Source organism: Camelina sativa, chromosome 20 (genome assembly GCF_030686135.1).
Source record: "Camelina sativa cultivar CO46 ecotype springtype chromosome 20, ASM3068613v1".
Classification (NCBI taxonomy): domain Eukaryota; kingdom Viridiplantae; phylum Streptophyta; class Magnoliopsida; order Brassicales; family Brassicaceae; genus Camelina; species Camelina sativa.
In genome coordinates this window covers 20,870,262-20,895,526 of record NC_141899.1, presented here as the reverse complement: position 1 = coordinate 20,895,526, position 25,265 = coordinate 20,870,262, and the positions used below count along the sequence as shown (strand labels likewise).

The window sequence follows — 25,265 nt, the reverse complement described above, 5'->3', positions numbered from 1 at the left end:
CCCTACATATCTTTAAATATATTTTTAAAAAGTTGTTCAAAAATAAATTATCTTAAGAGGGTATTTTTTTTGTATATGTTAATTAATTTGGAAATGTATATATATATATATATATATATATATTTTTGGGTCAAATTTGGAAATGTATATAAGATTTATAAAAACTTGATAATTCATAATGATTTTAAAATTCAACCTATGGATATAAACTAATATTTAGAAATCCATTAAAATTCAATGTGACAATAAAGACTTATGTAAATATTTAGAATAAGTAACAGAAAAAATTAATTAGTATTTAGAAATTATAAATCCATTCAAAATAATAAGATTTTCCCACCAATTCAGCCTTTTCTATTTAGACTTGGATATCTTTCCAAAACTTTAAAAATCCAATATGCCAATAAATAGTATGTAAATCTTCCAATCAGAACATTAAATATTGTTTAGAAATCTATTAAGAAAAATAAGATTTATCCACAAATTCAACATTTTGTATTTTAGAAAACCTTCTGAATTTATCACAATCCAATATGACAATAAATACTTGCGTCAATCTATAGAACAAATTACACATTAGTAGGTTCAAAGTTTGTACACTGGGCCAGTCCTAGAATGTATGAGGTCTAAAGCATATTTTATATAATGTGGTTATATATTTTAAAATGTTTACCTGATTTCTTTATTTTTTTTTAAGTTTGCACTATTTATAAAGTATATGATTTTTATAACAAAAATTTACCTAGATCGAGTACTTGTATTACAGGTTAGTATAGAAGAGACAATAGACACATAATTTTTAATGAGGTTCAGTAAATGCCTACGTCCTCAACCTTTGTTGAAAATAGTTCTTGAACACAATTACAGTTAGCATTCAATATTCGACTTACACAACCCTAAGATCTTCTCTTAGTTTGTTCCCAATATATTTCCAACTCCCTAAGAGATCCCTAAGATCAACAGTAATGATCTACATCCAGAACTCTCACTTAGAAACAAAACCCTCACCCTTTTCTCTCCAAAGATGCCAAAAGGCTTACAAGGTTTTTCCTCTTTTTTTTTTCACGTTCTAGAGAAATAAGTTTTTAAGTCTTAGACCCTCTATATTTAAGGGATTTTGTGCCTCTCCCAAGGCTAATAACTTTTCTAAAATCAAGAGGAAATATTCCATTTAACTTTATTTTTTGTTACACGAATATTTCCTAATCCCATTAAATCTTCTAAATATCTTCAAGCTTTCTTTTTCTTCGTGCTTTACCTCCAAGTAATATCCCAAAACCTGCCTTAAGTATATCTTCATAAATCTTCAAAACCAAGACACAGTGACAAGATCAACATGCCTCTAATGCTCTTTCGTAGGACAGAGGCTTGAGCATACATCAGATGCCTGTGTCGAGACAGAAGCTTGTGCAGACATATTTTGTACAGCTTCTTGAACTTCATCTTCAACTTGAGCTTGCCCACATACACTTACATTCTCCCCCTTTTTTACTGAGTTTTATAACTCAAGCACAACACTTCATGATTCTTGGAAATCCATAACACAACCTCTTGAAGACTCCTCCAAAATCAAACAACATCATGGAAACTCCCCCATAATCAAGAATCATATTCTTCTTACACCATCTCCCCCTGCTTGAATGAAAAACTCATAAAAAAACTTTAAGAGCTCAAGTTTACCTTGACAAACCATCAGATCAGTCGTCAAACAGACAGTTGTCTTTCTTCTTATTATCTGGTCTGTGAGACGACATCCTTTGGCTCAACATCTCGGTCTCCAACGTTTTGTCCATTGACCTGAATCTTGGAATTTCTCATGCACATGTCTTAGATGTCGTCTCTTGCTTCGAACACCTCTATGATTCCTTGAGTAGCCACTGTTAGAATACAAACGTATGTCCCTTGATGCATGCTTTGTGTAGTCTTCAGGACGATATAAATCATGCTTCTTGATCCAAACTTGATTGAATCTTTGACCCTCTTTGTAATATTTCTTCCTTCTCAAGACTTGTGTTACCCTCTTCAAGAACTTGTAGCACTGAGCTTTGATATGACTAGGTTTCCTACAATACCAACAACCAATCACTCTTCTCTTAAAGTTGTTGTGTACAGACTCCTGCCAAGATTTCAGCCGGTTGTCACCTGTCTCCTTGCTGAAAAAAACGTTTCGGACCTTTGATGGAGATAGACAGCGACTTGCATCTACAGACTTTGAAGCCAAGGTTGCTCCTTTAACAAACTGAGTAGTTGTACTAGAATCACTTCCATGGTAACCCAAATCCCATATGACATTACATGTTCTACCAGTTGTCAGAATCTTGTCAAGATCCTTTGTTCCTCTGCTCAACATCTTGATGCTTCTTAACTGATCTTCTAAACATTTTTCTAAATCACAAGACTTTACTTTCTCCAGAGCTAGATCTTCTTCCAGATTTGAAATTTTGCTTGACAAGTCATTCTTCTCTATGACAAGCCTCTGAATTTCCTTTTTCCTTTGTATCAAATCTTTCCTCAGAGTGTTGATTTGATCATTCAGCGATAAATTAAGTTCTTCTTCTACTGGCTCAGAGTCCTGATTCGTACAACAAGTTGTTCCATTATCAGACTTCACTTCCAACTTATCAGCAGCAAGTTCCATTGAGCCACAAAGAGCAACAAACTTTAACTTATTTGTTTGAGGCTTTTGTGTGTGTTTTCTTCCTTTCTGGCGAATGCGGACTCTTGATCCTTTTCTTCCTCACTGAAGGACAATCTGATTTAAAATGACCAAAGCCCTGACACACATGACACTGAACCTTATTCCTTTTCTGTTCGGCTGTAATCTTCAAACTTTTGCGTCCTTTGTTCACCACAAGACTCTCAAGTTCTTCCGTTTTACGAGCCTCTGTGTTCTCTTCATTATCACAGACTGAACAAACATCAATCCCTTATGTGTTCTTACCTACATCAGACGATAAGTAGTGCAACTCATAGCTCAACAATTTACTGGCTACCTCCTCAAAAGAAATATTGTCTATATCAAGAGCAACATCCATCACAATTTTCACAGGATGATATCTATGAGCTAAACCCCTCCACAATTTCTTGACCAACTTCCTGTTTTATTAATTCTTTCCAAGAGCTCTAGCTTTATTCGCAATAGCATATATTCTACCACTAAAAGCAGTAATGTTCTCAAACTTATACATTCTAAGGTTCTCAAACTCAGAAGCAAGAATATATAACCTTGTGCGTTTCACATTTGTTGTACCTTCAAAGATATTTTGCAAAATCTCCCAAGCCTCTTTAGCAGATGTACAACCTTGAATCAATGAGAACTGATCCCTGCGAACGCCATTAAATATTGCTTAAAGTGCCAGTGAATTGAGTGTGGACAATGCTTTGTCAGACTTTGACCACTCTGTTTTGGGTTTTTCAACAGCCACTTGATTCCCGTCAGAATCTACAACAACAACAGCCTGTTTTGGCGACTCCCATCCACATTCAACTGCTGTCCATGCATCTTTATGAATTCCTTTAATTATATGCATCATCAACACCTTCCACATCCCATAATGATTTGGATCTAACATCAATAAGTTGTTTGCCATGAATAATATTGATTGTGCCTCCATGTTCTTCTTCCCAAGATCTTCACCTGTTAGTTGAGTTAGACTCTGCACAGATGCCCGCTCTGATACCACTTGTTAATGTAGAAGAGACAGGAGACACACAATTTTTAATGAGGCTCAGCAAATGCCTACGTCCTCAACCTTTGTTGAAAATAGTTCTTGAACAAAATGACAGTTAGCGTTCAATATTGGACTTACACAACCCTAAGATCTTCTCTTAGCTTGTTTCCAATATATTTCCAACTCCCTAAGATATCCCTAAGATTAACAGCAATGATCTACACCCAAAACTCTCACTTAGAAACAAAACCCTCACCCTTTTCTCTCCAAAGATGCCAAAAGGCTTACAAGGTTTTTCCTTTTTTTTTTTCACGTTCTAGAGAAATAAGTTTTTAAGTCTTAGACCCTCTATATTTAAGGGATTTCGTGCCTCTCCCAAGGCTAACAACTTTCCTAAAATCAAGAGGAAATATTCCATTTAACTTTATTCTTTGTTAAACAAATATTTCCTAATTCCATTAAATCTTCTAAATATCTTCAAGCTTCCTTTTTCTTCGTGCTTCCTTTTTCTTCGTGCTTTACCTCCAAGTAATATCCCAAAACGTGGCTTAAATATATCTTCATAAATCTTCAAAACCAAGACATACAGACAAGATCAACATGCCTTTGATGCTCTTTTGTAGGACAGAGTCTTGAGCATACATCAGATGCCTGTGCCGAGACAGAAGCTTGTGCAGACATATTTTGTACAACTTCCTAAACTTCATCTTCAACTTGAGCTTGCCCACATACACTTACATTATATTTTTACTATCAGTTTCTATTTTGTTGTCAATAATATTCGCTTGTGTTTTTGTTGCTAATTTGTTCAAATAAAAACCGACGATATTAAAAGTGACTAGTTAACAAAGAAAAATGTAGCGTCTGCGAACTGGTTTTTGGTTGGGGGTATCAATCGACACCATAGGTGGTAGGTGGTATCGCTTGCCACCATAAGCTGATTTGGATTGTGGTTTGATTTATGTTTCTCCGATTTGGTGTGGTTGAAAGAAAACCTTAGGACTTGGTTTAAGAAGGGAGTCTCAACATTTTAGGGGTTTAGGAGTCTCTTTTTATTCCTCCTTTGTGAAAGAGAAGAGAGAAAGTTTCCTGAGAGTTTATTTGATCGAAGAGAGAGTTTTATGTTCCTGCTCTTGGAAGATTTATGGAGAAGGAGATTTGAGTGTGTGGTGACGGTTAGGAGGCTGATGTGGCTGTATGTGTCGTTCTCTTTGTTAGACACTTTGTGTTTTAGAGGTGAGTGCACTACCATAACTAATATAAGCGATTAAATCTCTCTTTATGTAATTGTGTGGTTGATTTTTCTCTTGTGTGCCTGTTATTTTGATGTTTGGGGCATGGTTTGGCTGATGTTGGAGTGAAACGACCCAACCCGTTTTTCTTTTTTTTTTTTTTTTTTTTTTTTAATATAAAATTAAACTAGTGATCCCATACTCACTATTCTCCTAACCACATTCAAAACAAACAGCGGAAATAACCAAACATTAAACCAATGAATTAAATAACCATTATTAATTCCATAACATCTAACCATCAATGCCAAATAGCAAAACCAAGTCATAAAACAATGAACCAGCAACCTAAACAACCATTCAAGACCACTATGTTCCATTCTAGCAACCTAACAACAGCATAGAACAAATAATCAAGCCTCTAGAACATTCTCCTCTTCACTGCCTTGATTCTACGATAACACTTTGCCTTTACCTGCATCACAAACAACAATTAAGACGCGTGAGTATTATCATAAATATCCAGTGAGGCAATCCTCCCATCTATTGGGCTATACACAAGCAATTGAGAATCTCCAATCAACAAGCAACAAATAACAATCAAAATAGGAACAGCAAAAGTCATCCGCCTGCTGAAAGGTTTATGTCGACCGACACCCTCGATCGACACAGACACCTGGCGAAGGTTACATCGACCGACAAACTCCTAGTGTTGATCGAAGCAGACCCCCTTGCATCGACCGACGCACCCCTCACAATAAGATAACCGGCTTTTAATGACGTTTTATATTTATGATAACGTCAGTTACTAAATGACACAAAAGTATTGACGTCGGTTTTCAGACCGACTTAACAGCGTCCGATACAAATTATATTGGCTTCGGTTGATCAAATGACGTTAACATATACGTCAATATAATTTCATCGGTTTTATTGAGTTTTACGACAGTTTAAATTTTTGACGCAGAGTCAAAAGCTCGTACTTTGTATCACTTCTATAACCGACGCATTGTAACATCTGCGAACCGGATTCCTAGTTTGGGATGTTCATCGATCGATGCAGGAGTTGCATCAGTCGATGCAGGAGTTGCATCGAGGAGTTGCATCAGTCGATGCAAGGTCGGTTTTGTGCGGGACAACTTAAGTTAAACACGTGTTTAGCTGTGTTTTGGGATTTGGAAACCCTTAAGTCGAGTTGGTGTCGTCATTAGTGGAAATTAGCCGTTTTTGAGAGGAAAAAAAGTAAGAGAGAAAGAAGTTATTAAGCGTTCATGAGAGTTTAGTGATTTGTGGCTGTTCTTAGGGAGATCTGTAGCTGGGATTGTTGTAGGAACTTGTTAGGAGCGCATAGTCGTTGGTGTAGGGTCAGATTCTTCTTTGGCAAAGGTGAGTGCATGAACATGGCTTATCTAAGCTTGAGATTTCTCTGATTTTCTTGTTTATGTGTTATGTGGTTGATTCCTTGGCTTGTTAGAATATTTATGAGTCACTTGGGGCTTTGAGAGGCTCTTTTGTGGCATTGGATCATGTGTTGGTGGTTTAGGTACGGAGATCTGGTGAGGAGCTTCGGGGAAGACAATGCTCGGCATGTGCGTCGATCGATGCAATGCGAAGACGGTGCGATTTGACCTAAGGGCATCTCCAATGGTCCTCTATTTTTGCCTCTATTATAGGGTTTCTCTATTATAGAGGATGGTTTTACTCCAATGGTCCTCTATTTTCAACTCTAAATTAGAGATTGCTATTTTTTCCTCTATTTATAGAGAAATCCTATTTTTTTTTTTAACAAAGGTTCCTCTATAAATAGAGAAAAAAATAGCAATCTCTATTTTATAGAGAAACCATTGGAGTAAAACTCACCTCTATTATAGAGTTCCCCTATTATAGAGGAAAAAATAGGGAAAACCATTGGAGATGGTCTAAGAGCATCGGTCGATGCCATGTGGAGGTGTCGGTCGATGCAATTAGAGATTTCGTTAAATGTCAAACATGCATCGATCGATGCAGTGTTGGTGTCAGTCGATGCAGGTGAGTCTTGCATCGGTCGATGGAGGCTTGCATCGGTCGATGCAACCCCAATCAGTGTCGATCGATGCAATTGTCCTGGTTTGTTTGTTGTTTGTTGTTTGTTGGTTAGAGATATCTCAATTGCTTGTGTGTATAATAGCCCAGTAGATGGAAGGATTGCCTCAGTAAGTATTTCTGATAATAGTTACGCCTCTATTTTGTGTTGTGGCACAGGTAAAGGCAAAATTTGATCGTGGAATCAAGGCTATGAAGAGGAGGATGTTCTAGAGACTCGGTTGTTTGCTCTCTGTCTTTGTTAGGATGCTAGAATGGAACTTAGTGGTCTATAACGGATGTTAGGATTGCTGGTTCCCCTGTTTTAAAAATCGCTAGGCGTTAGTCGGGCGGTGAGGTTAGCGCCTAGAAGAAAAATCGGGGATTAATCGGGGACTAGTTTTTAATAATTAATATATTTATAATTTAATATAATAAATATATGATGTTAAAAATCTAAGTTGTTATGTAATAAATTTTATTATAGTATAAATTTCAGTTAAAACAAAATTTGAAAAATATAGTAAGATTCTAACTAATGTATATTTCTAATATATTAGTTATCTATCACTATAATATAATTGCTCCATTTATAATAAAATAATAAAACAAAATAAAGCTTGTACAAGAAAAATATATTATGAAAATAGTAATATGACAGAAAATAACACTCACCCTTGTGCATACATTATTAACTCACGTAGGTGCTAAAAGAAAACACACTGACTCGCGTACAGATCATAGTTTTATTTAATAAATTGTTTTTTAAAAACATATAAAGGCAGTATCCCATATCGGCTGCTAGAGAACTGATAACTAGAAACTTAGGAGGTATATTCAACTTGACATTTTAAGTGATTTGTGTGAAATTTACAAATTCTATGTTATTCAATCATGGATTTTAAAAAGCCTATTAAAATCCACTGTTATTGAACTGGTGATTTAAAAAACTATTTTAAAATCCATTAAAATCCTTTGTTATTGAACAGATGATTTAAAAATCTACTTTAAAATCCACTGTTATTCAAAACATTTTTGTGGATTAGGATTTTAATAATTTTTAGGATTCTGGAGGATTTGTTTAGTTAAAAATACAGAAATCCAAATCTCATGATTTTAGTTACTTTAAAACTGGGCTTGATATAATTAAGGCCAGTTTGTAGTACAGTACAATTTTTTTAAATTTAAAAATCGGCCGAATATCCGATTTTAATCACTTAATTGGGTAATAAGTCGGGTACCGACTAATATGACCAATTTGGTCAAAATCGCCGCGGGTATGCTCCGATCAGCGCTTAGGCGGATGCGTAATCGGCTAGGCGCCCGATTTTTAAAACAGGGGCTGGTTCTATGACTTTGTTTTTATGTTTTGGATTATTGCTGAAATGATATTATGTCATTCATTTATTCGTTATTGGTTTATTGGATTCTTTATTGGTTATCCGCTGTTATTGTTTGGGGTAGGTTGCTAGTGAGTATGAGATCACTAGATATTAGGATATTAAAAAAAAAAAAAGGGTCGGGTTGTTTCAGTTTGGTATCAGAGCCCATACGGTTCTAGGTACGGGTTCGTTGTATGCTTTGTGTTGTAGATGTTGATTGAATGCTTGTGTAAACACTGGCGTAGTAGTCAACATCTCCTTCAGGTTTGTGAAGCCCTTTTCACACTCCTGTGACCAAACAAACAAAACATCCTTCCTTGTCAATTAGTCATCGGTCGTGCCTTGCTCGCCAAACCCTTCACGAATCTCCTGTAGTAACCCGCCAAACCAAAGAAACTCCTGATCTCCGTGGCATTTGGCAGTCTAGGCCAATCCATGATGGCCTCAATCTTCTTTGGATCCACAAAAACTCTCTCTGCAGACAATGTGATCCAAAAAATCCATCTCCCTCTGCCAGAAACTGCAGTTGCTCAAGTTGGCATACAACTTTTGCTCCAGCAGCTTCTCCAACATTGCTCTCAAGTGTACTACATGCTCCTCAGAACTTTTAGAGTACACCAGAATATCATCAATGAAGATGATAACAGACACATCCAAAAACTCTTGGAACACACTGTTCATCAACCTCATGAACGCTGCTGGTGCATTAGCCAACCCAAAAAACATCACCACATAATCATAATGCCCATTTCTCATCCTATAAGCAGTCTTCCTCACATTTGCTTCATCTATCGGAATCTGATGATATACCGACGGATCAATCTTGGAGAACCAAGTAGCATCTCTCAGCTGATCCAACAACTCATCGATCATGGGAAAAGGGTACTTGTTCTTCAAAGTGACCCAGTTCAAACCCCGATAATCAATGCACAAGCGCAAACTCATGTTTTTCTTCTTAACGAACAACATCAGCGCTCCCCACGGTGCAATACTAGGATGAATCAATCCCTTCCTCAAAAGATCCTCCAACTGCTTCTTTAGCTCTACCATCTTTGCTGGAGCCTTCTTGTAAGGCGCCTTGGATACCGGCGTAGTCCCCGGTTCCAGCTCAATCGTTAAGGGATCAAACCGCGATGGTCATAACTCATGCAACGACTGAAACATATCCTCAATTTCCTCAACAACCTGAATGCCGCCAATCATAGACTGCCCTAGTGACTCCAACATCTAGATTGTAACCAGATAGGCCTCACACCCCTTCTCGATCATCTTCCCGGCTTACATGTCCGAGATCACAAGACTCCTGAAGTCGGTCTTACTCCCTCAAATACCAACTTCCCTTCTGGACGCTCAAACACCACTCTACCCTGATGAAAATCCAGATGTAGCCTATGACGACGCAATCAATCCATCCCCATGATAACATCATACAACTCCACGGTACTGATAATCAAATCCGCTGGCCTCAACTCCCCTGCTATATGAATATCCACATCCCTCGCCCGTCCAAGGACTCTCAGAAACTCACTGATAACATCATTAATTTACCTAGTTTAGCTATAGTGTTAGTATGAATTTAGGAAGAGTTTTACATGATTTAAAGGCTTTAATGACATTATTTAGGTTTAAAGAAGGTTTTACTGGTTTTATAGCAAAAAGGACCAAAAGATAAGGAAAATACGTTTCAGAATAGATTCAGAGTTTTACAGTACAAGATACTTTTGAAAAACTTCCATAACTCACATTTTGACGATATTGGTGTCTATGGAAAGATGGAAGAGTCATCGTTCTCCTCCAAATGAAATCAAGCTATTTCGTTCAGTCAATTGGAAGATATGCCTGATTTACCAGAACGTGTATTAAACCGACGAGAAGATAAGTTTGAAGCAAGTGCACTTTGATGACGGTCCGATTAGCAACTTTCACGGCGGCCCGGTCCAGAGGAGTCACGACGGTCCAGAACCTTCCTCAGCCGTCCCTTGTCCTGCACTCAACAAGAAAAGATGTTTTTACCCGTACAGAACCCTAAGCCTTCAAAACCCTATAAATACTCATCTAAACCCTAGGGTTTAGAGTGTGCAATCATTGGAGCAGCCAAGAGACGACCAGAGGAGCAGCCGACGACCAGAAGCTCTCTCTCGTTCCTCTCCTTGAAGCCTTTGAAGTTCACCAACTCTTTCTCTTTCTTTTGTTCGTTTGATACACTAGTGTTCATAAGGAGAAGTCTTTACATCTTGTATTCGATTTTAAGAATTAATCTCTAAACCTTATTCTTACTATTTATTCTTTTATGTCACTACAAGAAATATAGGCATTGATAGCAGAAAAGCATAGTGCAGTTTTCGCAAGTGTTATCGTTGATAAAATTTTAAAAATGAAACTCTATAATAGCGATTTTAAAACACTATACCTAAATTAAGTGTGCGGAAAACTAAAATCGAGTTTACAAACCAAAATTTTGATAAAGTGGTAACATTTAGCTAAAATTTTTTGTTTTTCCGCCTAAGGGCATCTCCAAGAGATACTTTAAAAATGAAGTATGCAAACTTCAAAAATGAAGTATGAAGCTATTTTTCTCTAAGAGTATACTTCATATATGAAGTTTTTAAAATAAGTATTTTACATTATAGTTCTTATATTATTCATAATTACTCTAAAATCATAAAACTTTTATAAATAACTCTAAAACATACATTAAAATGTTAATTTTAATATTTTATAATAGATAATACATTAAAACATATAATATTGTATAACTCTAAAACATATAATATTTTATAACTTTATAATACAAGAAAACATATAATATTTTATAACTCTTAGAAATACATTAAAACTTTTATCATATTAATATTTTAAATTTATTTAAAACATATTTAATTAATTTTATATGTAATAATTAAATTTATAAGAATATATGTCAAATACTTTGAAGTGATAAAATTTTAGGACTAAAATGATAAAAAACATAATTTATGAGATTATTTATGAAATACATATAGGGATTGAAATGCAAAAAAGAAAGATGAAACTTCGAATTTGGAGTTTTAAAACTCCAAATTATGAAATATTGAAGTATCTCTTGGAGGACATAAAACTTTAAATTTGAGGGAATAGGGAGATGCCCTAAGTGTTGAATCCAAAAGATAGAAAATGATTATTTCATTTTTTTAAACAAAAATAAGATACGTCTCTCCACCTTCAAACCATAAATCAAACTCTTCCTATGTCCATATCCAAATCCGTTTCTTACATCCCAAATTCTTAGTTGTTCTTCTCCCTCTTCCGTCTCACTTCTTTCACTCACCCTAGCTCTCAAGTCTCAACCATTATTGGATTTTAAGTATCTCCAGATCGAGAAGGGAAACTGGTTTCCGTGGGAGAAGGTCAGTTTTTTCTAAGCGGTGGATTTATCGACGAAATTAGACGTTGGGATCTCAAAACCGAGAAAGATCTGCTTCGATTCAAGTCGTGTGGTTCTCGGGCGCACAGCCGAAAACTTTGGTCGAGTAAAGAATCGATTTTTCTATCAAGCAACAATGGGTCAAGTTCTGTTTTGTTCTCACAGTCACACCTATCCTCTCTGACGTTCTTGAAGCTGATGTTTTCAGGTGCTGCTTATTAGTTGCTTTCATTTGTTATCCCTTTTATTTTATTTTATTTTCCTGTTCCGCAGTAGGAGCATGAATTTCACTTTGATTCTGCTGAAAACGAGTTTGATTTATCTGCTTGATATCGGTAGCCAATGCTGATTTGATCCACTGAGTCGCCTTTTCGCGTCTCTCATCCCCTGTTTTGACTATGTTAGTGCAATGCTTTGTTTTTTTTTTCAGTTGATAGTGATTGAATGATGAGCCTGCTCTTGCTTAACTCGTCTTGGAAACTCAAGAATTCTCCAATTGGTATGTCTTGATTTTGATGATGTTGGTTTCTCTTGTCTGAAAGCTCCGAGTATGACCTATAACACCACCTTTTCAACATCTGAACTTCCCACACCAAAGTCGTGGAATGTTGATATTCTAGTTGATACAATCAATCTGCTTGTGAGTTATCTGAAACACTATTTTGCAAACTGATTCTGGAATTTTTAAATGATGTTGTGGTAACGGAAATGGTGTGATTGCAGATGAGGGAGGATAAGAAGAAGAAGAAGAATGATGAAGGAGAAGTGAAGGAAGGCGTAGCGCATCAATAGCTTTGTTGCCACGTGGGTATATCTCTGGTCATTTTTTTCAAATGTCTAGCTCCATCTGTTTTGGTCTCGATGGAGAAAGGTTTCTTTTTAAAATCCTGGAACTGCTTTGTTATTTCATCTTTTCAGAATTCTTGAGTACTTATGTGCAAGATTGTTTTTCTTTTTCTTTTTCTTTGGTGGGTTTCTCTCAGATCAAGTGTCAGCTATTGTGGTTGAGTCTTGTATGGCTGGTTATGCCGGGGTAACTACAATCTCCATGGTACGTGTTAGTGTATATTTGGCTTAGTCTCTTGTAGTTTCAGACTATTTAATTTTTTATGTGTTCATAAGGTTATTGGGGTAGTAGGTGGCTTAAAGAAGGCTCAACTCGGCTCTCCTCAGTGTCACCAAAGTCACCGAAGGTACTCAATCTAAGCTCTCTAAAAGCATATCACTTTGCTATATCATTATCTGTAAATTTAGACTATTAATACTTCTTTCTTCTTCATGTGTTTGTGTGTTTAGTTGGAGGTTGAAGCTGATTACGTGATGAGCTTTAGGACATGCTCGGAAATGAGTTTTATGCTGGTGCTTACAAGGTATATTCACTTGGCTTTTAATGTTTTGGTACTATAAAGGGTTGCAGCTTTATTTGTTAATAACTGTTGTTTATTTCTGTTAAGGACGACGATTCAACATGAATTTAGCGTTTTGATCACTAGAGTTCGATAAGTGAGTATAGCAAGGAATAGCACCAGCCAAGCACCAAGCTTGAGTTTTTACCAAAGACTTCTAGAACTTTGGTTTGAGAACTTATCTACAGTTAGCTCTTTGGTTTGAGAACTTATCTACAGTTTTTGGTTTTCTTTCTCTTTTTCATTCCTATCATCTGAGTTGATTTAAATTTGCAGCTTGATGTAGAAGATATCTTCCCAAATTTTGGGTCATACTTTCTTAAATTGCAGCAAGAACAAGTCTTCGACAATGAAGCGCCAGTCGGAGTTTCACAGGGAGAGAGAACCAGAACGGTTGTGTACTGTTGGAAAGAAAATGGTTGTGGAATTGTGCGGGGGAGAAGAGGTAAAGATCAGCTGGGAACCTATTAAGCAAGAAGAGGAGCATTTAGAAGATGATTGCTCAGAAATACGGTAAGCTTTAGAAAATAAACTTTGTTTCATCTAGAGGGGAAGTTTGTTTCTCCTTTTCCTTTATCTCATAAAGTAGAGTAGAGTAGTTGATGTTTTTGTATAAGATTTGGTTTGGATTAATATTTGTAAAATTTGATATGTTTTATGGATTTTCTATAAAAAATATATATTTAAATTTATATTGTTTGACCAAATTTAATATATATATATATATATATATATATATATATATATATATATTAAATATATAAAATTTAGAATACAAAATATATTATAGCAAAAATATATAGCTGGTGTTTACAAAATCGTAGTACAAATATTCCGCTACTATTAATTATAATATAACAAATAAGAAATGCTACTAATAATTTTCATATAACGATAACAAGACGCTATTATAGAGTGACAAATAATAGCATAGAGAAAAAGTGCTATTGTATTTACGCCTTCTAAGATAGCACCGGCAAAGACAGCGTTTACGAAATCGCTATCTAAACGATATAATAGAGTTTTTTCGTGTGCTAAGAATACATATATTTCTTGTAGTGTGTTTATGAATTTATTCAACCTTGCTTTGATGATTCCCTTAAACATCCTAGAGTAGTTTTCTAGTTGGGTTTAAAGGGATAATCAAAGGGGGAAACTGATCTTAGTTTAGGTGACAATTCTTAGGGTTTGTTAGATTTATATGCTGTTTATTTTATACTTTAATTCTAAGTTTTTGCTTAATGCTTTAATTTAGCGTCATGAACTAAGTATGATCTAAAGTGTGTGTGCGTCGCTAAAAACTTGCATATGTGCTTGACCTAGCTAAGATGTGTGTCGTGTCATAGGAAGCACATACCACATACCTATGGAACTTCATGGATTAGAATCAAACCTGTTTTAAATGATTTGATCTATGCGTCGTTGCCTGCGATAGTTGAGTAACGGAGTATAGAGATCTTAGGCGGTTAGCTTGTGACCTATAAGTTAATGGTTCTTTCGTGTTTCGTAGTCCGAGTCTTAGATAAACAAACTAATCCTAAACTTTCCTAGATAGATAGATCATCAAACCTTTGCGATTTCTCTTGATGCCCAATGCTTGTCTCATTTATTTTACTTGCTTTATTTACGTTATTTGCTTACTTACGACCGTGACAACCAAAACCCCTTTTTATTGAATCATAGCCTTACTTCTCTTCCGACGGATTCTCTAGACAACAACTCTCTCTGTGTAGGATTGATCCTTAAATACTACTACCGATTAGTTGTGCACTTTCAGCCGTCTTATGGTCTTTTTAAGGTAAAAGATTTGGAGTGAAAAACCACACACATCACTCACCTCCCGCTCACTCTACGGGATCTCCTCTGATATTGGCGCTCTCATCGCACTACGGGTAATGAAACAATGGGTTGTTCTAGAATCAAACATGACGTGGGACCTAAACCTGCCCACTAATAAGGTCCCTATACAAATCTTATGTCCTAAGAAACCTAACACTAGGATTCACTAGGTCTTAGTCTAAAATACTAGGATTCACTAGGTCTTAGTCTCAGAAGTTATACATGTGATCGCATCGACAATGGTTCCACTGGTCTCCACGGTCAAGTACACCCGCGGCGCCTGCTTGATTTGTGCCATCGGCTGCACTCCTGGCTACACTCCATCACTCCTGGCTACACTCCATGCTGCGCTGTTGCCACCGCCATCTGGTGCAACTTGGGATACTTGGCCTTGATATGCCCAGACTCCCTGCAGTGAAAACACACTCAAGCTGCCGTTGGGCCACTCCTCTGTGGACAGCTCGCCATCTTGTGATCCAAGCTACCGCACCCAAAGCATCCCACACCCCTTGGCCTCTGCATAGCCTCCCACTTGCTCTTGGTTCCCTGCACAATCTTGCAGCCCTTGCCAGAACCTCCATGATGATTATCCCTTCTTGGCTGAACCGTTGGACTGACCGTCACGACATGTGCACGGATGTTCTCCTTGATCTCAGCTGAGGTCTTAACCAACTCCGCCCTCCAAAATGTACCCTCAAATCATTTTGAAGCGCCGACATGAACCTCCTGACCTAAGACTCCTCATACTCCATTTCTCGCCCCCATATACCACAAGTCGACTGAATTTCACATTAAGCTCACGAACCGACCGAGTCCCCTAAGACAATTGCAGAAGCTTCACCTCCATATGGTCTAGTGCTTCTCGAGGGAAATACTAGCGGTTGAACTCCTCCACGAAATCAACCCAAGCCATCTCACTCTGCACCCTCCTGGCAGCCATCGACCTCCACCACAAGTGAGCATCGTCTGCCAGGTTGTGGACCCCTCCTGGAATTCCTACGACTCGTCGACGCCCTCGACTATCACACTCTGGTCCACGGTGGCACTAACAACTAGGCCTCTGCCCCTACCATGACCACGTATGCATCCACGATTTCGTCCACGACCACGTCCTCATCCACGACAAGTGACAGCACCACCTCTAACTACTACACTACCATGAACAGGAGGCTAAAAAAAAAATCGAAAACCATACACAGAACACAACTTACCGTGAAATCTCATTGAAGGCTCGTAGAGGATGTTCTAGGAATCCATGCCACACATAATCGACCAACTCACATAATCAATCAAAGACATGCAAATCCAAACATCAACAACAAAAACACAGTGAACCGTACCTATAACCGTAAGGGCTCTGATACCAAACTGAAACGATCCAACCCATTTTTTTTATTTTTAATACCTTATTAAACTAATGATCCCGTACTCACTAAATACCTAACCCAAATCAAACAACAACAAATAACATAAAACGATACCATTAACCCAATAACCAATAAACCAATTATCAATTCATCACAAATAGTAATAAACCATCCAACAAAGTCATTAAACATTAAACCAACAACCTAGAAACATTCTAACGACTCGAATCTAGCAGCCTAACAGAAGCCAGACAACACATCATCGAGCCACTAGAACATCCTCCTCTTCATCGCTGTAATTCCACGATCACACTTTTCCTTTAACTGCACCAAAAACACAAATGAGATGTGTGAGTATTATAATAAGGCAATCCTCCCATCTACTGGGCTATACACACAAGCGAAAAGATAAACACAATCAATACAGAAAGAAACAAGCAAACCAGAAAACTCTGGACACACGCTTTGACTCTGCGCACTTACGTCGACCGACGCACTCCTTACATCGACTGATGCAACGTCCTTGCATCGACCGATGGACTCCTTGCATCGACCGATGCAATTCCTCGCTTTGCCGTCAAATCTATAATTTCGTCTATCGATGCAATGCAATCATGCAACACATCACTGCACACGATCTCCTCCGTCCCCTCTCGGCTCTATGATGCCGAAACCAACCTCCAAAGGCCACAATACTCACAATAAACACTCACATAGGAGCACATAAGCATTCAATACCCAAAATCACATAAAAACACAAATCTAATCGCTTAGATCATCCATGGTCATGCACGCAATGACGAATATGATTCTAATACCCACGAAAATACTCTCCTAACAAGCTCCTCTCACGTATTCAGCTTCAGATCGCCACTCCCATTGACAGATCTCACAAGAACTGGCTAGAAATCTCCTTAAAATCATAGAGAACTCTCAAAAATGTTTTTTTCTCTTTATTTTTTTCTCTGGAACAAAAAAAGTGGGTAAAACTCTCTAAAATGTCGAGTATTCTCCTTTTATAGCCGACCTTAGGGTTTTCCAAAACCCAAAACGCAGCAACACATACGTTTAACTCAAGCTGTCCCACAAAAAAGTACCTTGCATCAACCAATGCACACCCAAAACCGGGATTTTGGTTTGCGGGCGTTACACTTCCAAACCTTGACCGGACCACCTTGATAAAGTTTCAATCGTAGTGGCTCGTAGCTGTTTGTTGGCTTGTCCAACCATAGCACGGTTCGGGCGTTACAGATGATGAATTTGTTTTTAGATGTTCTGCTTATTGGCTTATTTGTTTATGTTTTATTTATGGTTGTTATTCCGATTGATTGTGTGTATAGTTTGTAGATGGAAGGATCACCTCATAAAATTTTTCTGGTAATACTCACGCATCTCATTGTCTATATGGTGCAGATAATGTGTGCCGTGAAATCATAGCGATAAAGAGCAGAATTATCTAGGGTCTAATTTGTATGTTGTTGGATTGTTATTATTATTGGAACCTAGTTTGGAAGTTACTTTATACTTTTGTTGTTCAAAAATAAATCAAAAACCTTAAAATATAACCTATTTCTCGTAGAATCGTTTCTGAAGATAGCAACGGAAGCAACCCATATTTAGTTAGATAATAAATAAATAAAAAATACAACTTTTTTTTTTCATTTTCTTCTTTCCTTTTTCGCGATTCCCTCTCGACGTAACCGGCGATTCACACCTAAATTCCATAAAAATCAATTAGTTCACCTTGAATGATTGATTTTTCCGGCTTTCCGCCGCCACTGCACTTCCTCGATCTACGCCCAGCTCTGTTCTTTTCTATCTCTATTCAGTTGTTTAATTCTCCTGGTAACAACCGTCGTGGTGGTGCTGATGATGATGACTTCACTTGGTGGTGGTGGTGGTGGAGGCAGAGGTGTTGGTGTTACTGGTGGAGGGAGATTCGTTACGTATCGACGCCTTTTACTGTGTCTCCGTCGGCTTCTCAGTCACCTAACTTCTATGGTGGTGGTCTCCGATCACAGCCTTCTTTCCCCGTTGAGCAAGATAAGTAATTTAAATCAATCACCATCTCACTCTGCACCCTTCTCAGTCACCTAAATATTTTTTTTTTTCTTATTCTTCTTCGTGTTGTTGTTGACTTGTTTTCTTTTTTTTGTTCTATCTCTGTACTACTGATTTGGATCTTCAAATATGAGTTGCTATCTACCCACCACTGCAAATTAAGCTCTTTATTTTAGCTCAAACTACTGCAATTGTGTACTGGATTCTATAAAAATTCTTATGCTTATAATTTTAAAACATTTATCTAAATCTAGGAACCCTGTTTGTCTAGCCTCGATTGGGTAATGGATTGTTAGTGCCTCAATATCTTATAGAATCAGCTTTTTTCTTCGTTTTGTGATGGTTGACTTCGTGAAGCTATAAATACTCCACTCTGCTTAAGATCTGACATTTTCTTACATACGCTTATCAACGTGATTGCTAAGTGAAAAGGAGTGGAACTTCATGTATTCTTGTATGCTCAAGGTCATACTGATTTGGATCATTTGCAATTTTTCTGTTGGCAAGTATCTTTCTGAGATACTTGCAGAACGTCACAAGCTTACGCCATACTGTTATAATTAGAGTTTCTTTTCTTCTTCGTAAGATCTACTATAATTTTTTGTTTCTTGCGTCAGAACTAGGACTTTTATAGTGGAGAATACAAGTTCTTTAGTGGAGATGGTCTTAGTTTACTGATTTTTATTGGTTATAATGGATATTATATTCATAATAAATTAGAATTGGTTTGGTATATCTTCCTTCCGCTATGCATATTGGTTTGTTGTTGGTTTATTTTTGGGTGTAATTAAATATAATAGAGTATTTAATTCTATTATTTTTAAAACGCGTCTGGTAGTTTCATTGAATCATTATCCTGAATTTAGTACCAGACTTAAAGGAACTATAATGAATAAACCACAAAAATGTAATAGATATTTTGGTCACTGAAATGTGTCTACGAATGTGGGTACTTAACATGCTCTTTATTTTTTGAATTTTAGCACTAAATATCATCGTTTTCTGAAAAGTCAAACTAATTTTGATGGTGATTAAACATACTACTTCACAAAATAAAAATAAAAATTGCCCACATTTTTGGGTGGCAAATATGATGATAAGAATAAGTTATTTTGTGAAAAAACAAACTCTAGTTAATTTGCCCACATCTTTGGTTGTACCTGATTAATTGTTTTATTATATTTCAAAAAAACTAATTATTTTATTTCGAAAAAACTAAACTTCTTCAATAAAACTAAAATTGATATGCTATGATGCACAAATACATTTCTTAATAATCAAAATAAGATAAATGCATTCAGGTAGAACCCTTAGCCAACAACAATTAACTGAAAAAAGAATAAAAATAAAGACAACATTAAATATTTTTTTCTGAAATGAAGAAAATAAAACTCATAAATTCAGACAACTGAAAACTACAGTAAAAATATGCTTCTTTTAATTAAAGATTATTGTTAATGTATGAAGCATAAACACTGGTAGTAGAGGTGGTAGAGGAGGTGATGGAAGGCATGTGATTGGTGATGGCAAGATCACCAGTTGGTTGTTGGTGATAGTTGTAGTGGTTTCCATCTATCAAAGGAATTCTAGCATGTCCTCCATCATAACCCACATTTTGTGCCAACATCATATCATTAAATGAGTTTTCTTGATTCAGATACTGATTGGAATTCAGATCTACATTCAAATTCATGTTATGATTTAAATGAAAATTCAAATCATGATTCCAAGTCATGTTATTGTAGACTCCTTGAATATGACCATAAAAATCATGCGAAGTATGATATTGAACCGGTTCTTGCAGATTTTGATTCATATTCATATTTTGGTATGGAATATGAGCACAAAACTCTCTAGCAGCACTTACCGCGGCTGTATTCACACCAACAGCAAAATCTGCAACAGCAGAAGGATCTATATCCGCAACTCCAATAGGAAGAGGAGATAAAGAAGAAGACTCACCATTTTCTAAATGAATTTGCATCCTTTGAGTAAGCTGATTGATATATTGATCAATATAGCGATGCAAATCGTGAAGGTCACTTGCACCATAATGATACTCCGACATCTTTCCTTCAAGACAATCAAACATAAATCGTTTAACTTGTAACTCCCGATTCTCAACAGCCAGCTTGTCTACTTGCTCTTTGATTTTGGTAATCTGCTCCCGCAAATACGTTTCTTGATCCATCATCTTTTTGTTTCTTGTTTCCATCGGCATCTCCATAAACTTCATTGCCACCTCTTGTGCACCTTCCTTTGATGGCCAAACCTCTGGTACCGACATATACGGACTGTAGATGACCCCACAAGCTTGGACACCACAAAGAGTTGTCAACTCGTGAAGTTTCTTCGTTATCCCTTTCTTCCTCTTCATGAATGTTTTTTTTCTTGATCTCTCATTGGCTATCAAAGATAATTTCAATTTCCTCATTATCTTTTTTCTTTTATTTTGTATGGTTTGTCTAGTTTGTTGGCACAAAGACTGTTTATATAGCAACGAAAGGGTTTCCCTATTCATTAGGTTTCTTATCACTAAGTCCAAATTAGAGGCAATAAATCTTTTATCAATTTACTATGTGTTTATCTATATATAGATCCTTATATTTCTGTGTGTAGTTGGTGCATTATCATTAGCTTATTACTTAATATAATATATATATACATATAAGTTATTTTTATTATTAAAACTAATTTTATCTAGCTTAATTTGTTCATAGATTGTTAAATTTGGAAGAATTTTGTCCAAAAAAAGAAAGAACATATCTAGAACGTGCGGTTAGTAATATAAGAATACTTTTGTGAATAAAATTTGAAATATAGAAAAAAATATATTAGATATAATACCTTTAGAGGCGTTATGCCAGCTATTTTTATTTAAAAATACTTTTTATTAGCTTATTATTAGAAGTAATATAGCAGGTTTGAAAATATTTCATTTTGAAAGAATTACTAAAGTAGTGCATATATTTTGGTTTATTACTAGACTAGCACATATAAAGTGTTACTTACTAGAATAGTACTAATTTGTTGTAAAAAGACTTTAAACCATGTATTAATTTCGTAACTACAAAAGTGTCATTTTCATTTATAAATGGAAAAAATAATTAATAATAAAAACACAATGAAACATTAAACCCTAAACAACAATAGAAACCAAGGAGTCGTTTGTGTCGTTTGAACCGGAGTAGTGATTCAAGTGGCTTTTGTCAACAATTCTGGTAGAATTAATTTAAGAAGATGTTATGTTCAATAAATTATGACGATTATGTTGTGGTATGATTTGGGAACTAAAGAACGAACTTGTTGATAGGTATCAAATCGACAATAACAATGGAGCGAGGCGAATTCTAAAAGATGTTGGCGAAGAGTAAAAGGATGTAATAAACAACGGAAGTGGGGAAGAAAAGGAAGAGTCCACTTGAAAGTTCCTGGGTCGACTGTGAAGTTTGTTGGTGGACAGCGAAGTTTCGGATTTTTTGAAATTTTTTTTGGGATTCATCGATTAAGAGGTAATTTATGGGTCGGCCCTGGTTTTGTTCAGTAGAATAATTCTGTTTAATTTTAAAATCTTATCTATTTGTTGGTTTTGGGGATGGGTGTCGATCGACACCAAAGGAAGTGTCGATCGACACCATCAATTTTTGGTTCGACCATATTGATTTAAATTGTCGATTTGGTTTGGTTTGATTTAAGTGAAACCTTAAAATGGGGTTATTTAAGTGGAAAGTCGACCTAGGTCGTGGTTTCAGTGTTGTTTCCCTTTTTCAGAGAGAAACAGAGAGCAAGAGAGCGTTCTTGGGAGATTTTGGAGTTTTGGTGCTTTTCCTTGGAGATCTTTCTGTGGGAGTGAAGATCCAGGGCTTGAGACGTAATATAAGGTTGCTTGGGTGTTGGATTCGTCAGTTTGGGTCAGAAACTTTCTACAAAAGAGGTGAGTGCATGACCATGGCTGATCTAAGCCTGAGATTACCTTTGTCTTGCTTGTTATGATTGCTATAGGGTTCTTACGGTTTCATCTGACTTTTGGTCAAGTTATGGACATATAGGAGGTGAAGAGGAGCGAGATTCGACTCTTGGCTTTGATCAGATCGCATCTGCGGAGTTAGTGTCGATTGACACCATGGAGCAGTATTGATCGACACTGAGGGGTAGTGTCGGTCGACACCAATAGCCCCTGTCAATCGACACTTGGCTGGTATCGGTCGACACCTCCCTTTTCAGCGAGCAGATGATACTTGTTTCCCTGGTTTGTTATGTTTGTTTGATAATTGTTTGACATTGGAATCTCAGTTGCTTGTGTGTGTAGCCCAATAGATGGGAGGATTGCATCACTGAGTGTTTATGACAATACTCTAGCATCTCAATTTGTGTTTGTGGTGCAGGTAAAGGCAAAGTGTGATCCTGGAATCAAGGCAATGAAGAGGAGGATGTTCTAGTGGCTCGATTGGTTGTTGTTTGGCTTCTGTAGGTTGCTAGAGTTGAATCCTTAGAAAGTTGTCTAAGATTGTTGGTTCTTTGTTTTATGTTAGATTGGTTTGTTGGTTTATTTGTTATGGAATTAATGTTGGATATTTGGTTATTGGTTAATTCATTGGTTTAATGGTATCGTTTATGTTATCCGCTGTTGTTTGATTGGGGTTAGGATGTTAGTGACTATGAGATCACTAGATTATTAGTTATTAATATTAGAAAAAGGGTTAGGTCGTTTCAATAACACTGAGAAGTGATAAGAAGTTGTCAACTCAATAGCTCAATAGGGACATTGAACCTAAAGAAGGGGAGGTTGTGGTTGAGATTGAAGTTGAAGATGAGTTGATAGAGCAAGATTATGGTAAAGACATAGAAGCTGAAGAGGTTGTGGTTGACAAAGGAAAGAGTAAAGTGGTGGAGGATCCTAAGCAGGACAAGATCATTGATGGAGTTTCCAAGAAGAGTCAAATGGCTGCCAAAGAGACTCTATTTGTGCCTCCACCTTATGAGCCAAGATTGTCATTTCCTGGTCGGTTTAAGAAACAACAAGTGGACAAGTATAGAGCTATGTTTGATGCACAAATGAAAGATGTTGCTATTACAATGCCACTCATTGATGCATTCTTGCTGAACCCATCATACGACAAGTTCCTCAAGGAATGATTATATTAACCCATGAGTGTAGTGCTATCATTCAAAACAAGATAGTAGCAAAGAAGCTTGATGATCCTGGTAGTTTCACTCTTCCTTGTTCATTGGGACCTTTATCTTTTAGCCATTGTTTATGTGATCTTGGGGCTAGTGTGAGCTTGATGCCTCTCTCGGTTGCCAAAAGATTAGGTTTCACTCGCTACAAAGAGTGTAGAATCTCCCTTGTTCTTGCGGATAGGTCAGTTAGAACCCCGGTAGGACTGCTTGAAGACTTACCTGTCATGGTAGAGAATTTTGAGATTCCAACTGACTTTGTTGAATTAGAAATGTATGAAGAACCAAAGGACCCGCTCATCTTGGGACGCCCATTTCTAAGAACCGCAGGAGCTATGATTGATGTGTAAAGAGGAAAGATTCATTTGAATTTAGGAAAGGAAGCCCTGTGTTTTGACATCAACAAGGTGATGAGGAAGCCTAAAATTAAAAGACAAGCTTTCTACATTGAAGAAAGGGATGTTTTGGCTGATAAGCTTTTGGAAGAGTTAGCCATAGAAGATGAGCCCCAAAACACTTTGACTGTTAAACAAGGAGAGTTTGGGTTACTAAAGGAAGATAGTGAAGGGTATGAGAAGATTCTTGACTCTCGCAAGCCTTCAAGTGATAATGGAAGCTTCCTTGAGTTGAAAGAGCAGGTGGTGAACTCAGTTGAATGGGACTCAAATGATGATTTGAGTGAGCTTAAAGCACCCAAGATTGATTTTAAACCACTTCTTAAAGGGCTAAGGTATGATTTTCTTGGAACAAAACTCTACTTATCCTGTTATTATCAATGAAGAACTTAGTGAACTATAAACTGTTACTCTCCTAGGTAAATTAAAGAACTAAAGGAGAGCTATTGGTTTTTCACTAGATAATATTAAAGGAATCTTTGAATCTCTTTGCATGCATAGGATACATTTAGATGATGAATCAATGACTTCCATTGAACCACAAAGATTGTTAAATCTTAACCTAAGAGATCTAGTGAGGAAAGAGATTCTAAAGCTCTTTGATACGGGTATCATATATCCTATATCAGATAGTACATGGGTTTCACCGGTACATGTGGTACCCTAGAAAGGAGGAGTCACTGTTCTTAAGAATGATAAAGATGAGTTAATTCCTACAAGGATTATAATTGGACATCACATATGTATTGATTATAGAAAAGTTAATGCCGCCTCTAGAATATCACTTTCCTTTACTGTTTATTGATCAAATGTTAGAACGGTTAGCAAACCATAGTCATTATTGCTTTTTAGACGGTTACTCAGGATTCTTTCGTATATCGATATTTACATGTCCCGGTACCTTCATATATCGAAGAATGCTGTTTGGACTATGTAATGCACCCGCTACTTTCCAACAGTGTATGATGTCCATTTTCTCGGATCTCATTGAAAATGTTGTTGAAGTATTCATGGATGACTTCTTTGTATATGAAGATTCTTTTTTTCTTGCCTCTCTAATCTTTGCAGGGTTTTAAAGAGATGTGAAGAAACCAATTTGGTTTCAAATTGGAGAAGTGTCACTTCATGGTGAAAGAAGGGATTTTGTTGGGACACAAGATTTCAGAGAAGGGCATTGAGGTTGATAGAGCTAAGATTGATGTGATGACCAATCTAGCACCACCAAATTCAGCAAGGAAATGAGAAGCTTCTTGGACCATGCTGGGTTTTA

At 36.7% G+C, this 25,265-nt stretch overlaps 1 protein-coding gene, 1 long non-coding RNA gene and 1 pseudogene across 17 annotated transcripts; 2 read left to right on the top strand and 1 right to left on the bottom strand.

Annotated features, from left to right (window-relative positions):
• The first annotated feature begins 11,475 nt into the window (after positions 1–11,475).
• LOC147919233 (uncharacterized) lies at positions 11,476–13,845 on the top strand. Of its 15 annotated transcripts, none has more exons than XR_015592966.1 (9): positions 11,476–11,957; positions 12,180–12,248; positions 12,348–12,389; positions 12,473–12,557; positions 12,733–12,800; positions 12,872–12,942; positions 13,046–13,119; positions 13,204–13,342; positions 13,432–13,845. It is a non-coding gene; the product is annotated as an uncharacterized LOC147919233 (long non-coding RNA). The 15 variants fall into 15 exon arrangements; XR_015592959.1 differs by having other exon boundaries at positions 11,477–11,957; positions 12,473–12,620; positions 13,204–13,354; XR_015592973.1 differs by having other exon boundaries at positions 11,479–11,957; positions 12,473–12,553; positions 12,888–12,942; positions 13,204–13,354.
• Positions 13,846–19,688: 5,843 nt separating this feature from the next.
• Positions 19,689–20,926, bottom strand: LOC147919232 (agamous-like MADS-box protein AGL90 pseudogene; annotated as a pseudogene). The gene has a single exon (XR_015592941.1). The product of XR_015592941.1 is annotated as an agamous-like MADS-box protein AGL90 pseudogene (transcript).
• Positions 20,927–23,554: 2,628 nt separating this feature from the next.
• LOC147919231 (uncharacterized) lies at positions 23,555–23,950 on the top strand. The gene has a single exon (XM_087503901.1). It carries the CDS (start codon positions 23,555–23,557, stop codon positions 23,948–23,950), a length of 396 nt encoding a protein of 131 aa, XP_087360027.1.
• Positions 23,951–25,265: the final 1,315 nt, after the last annotated feature.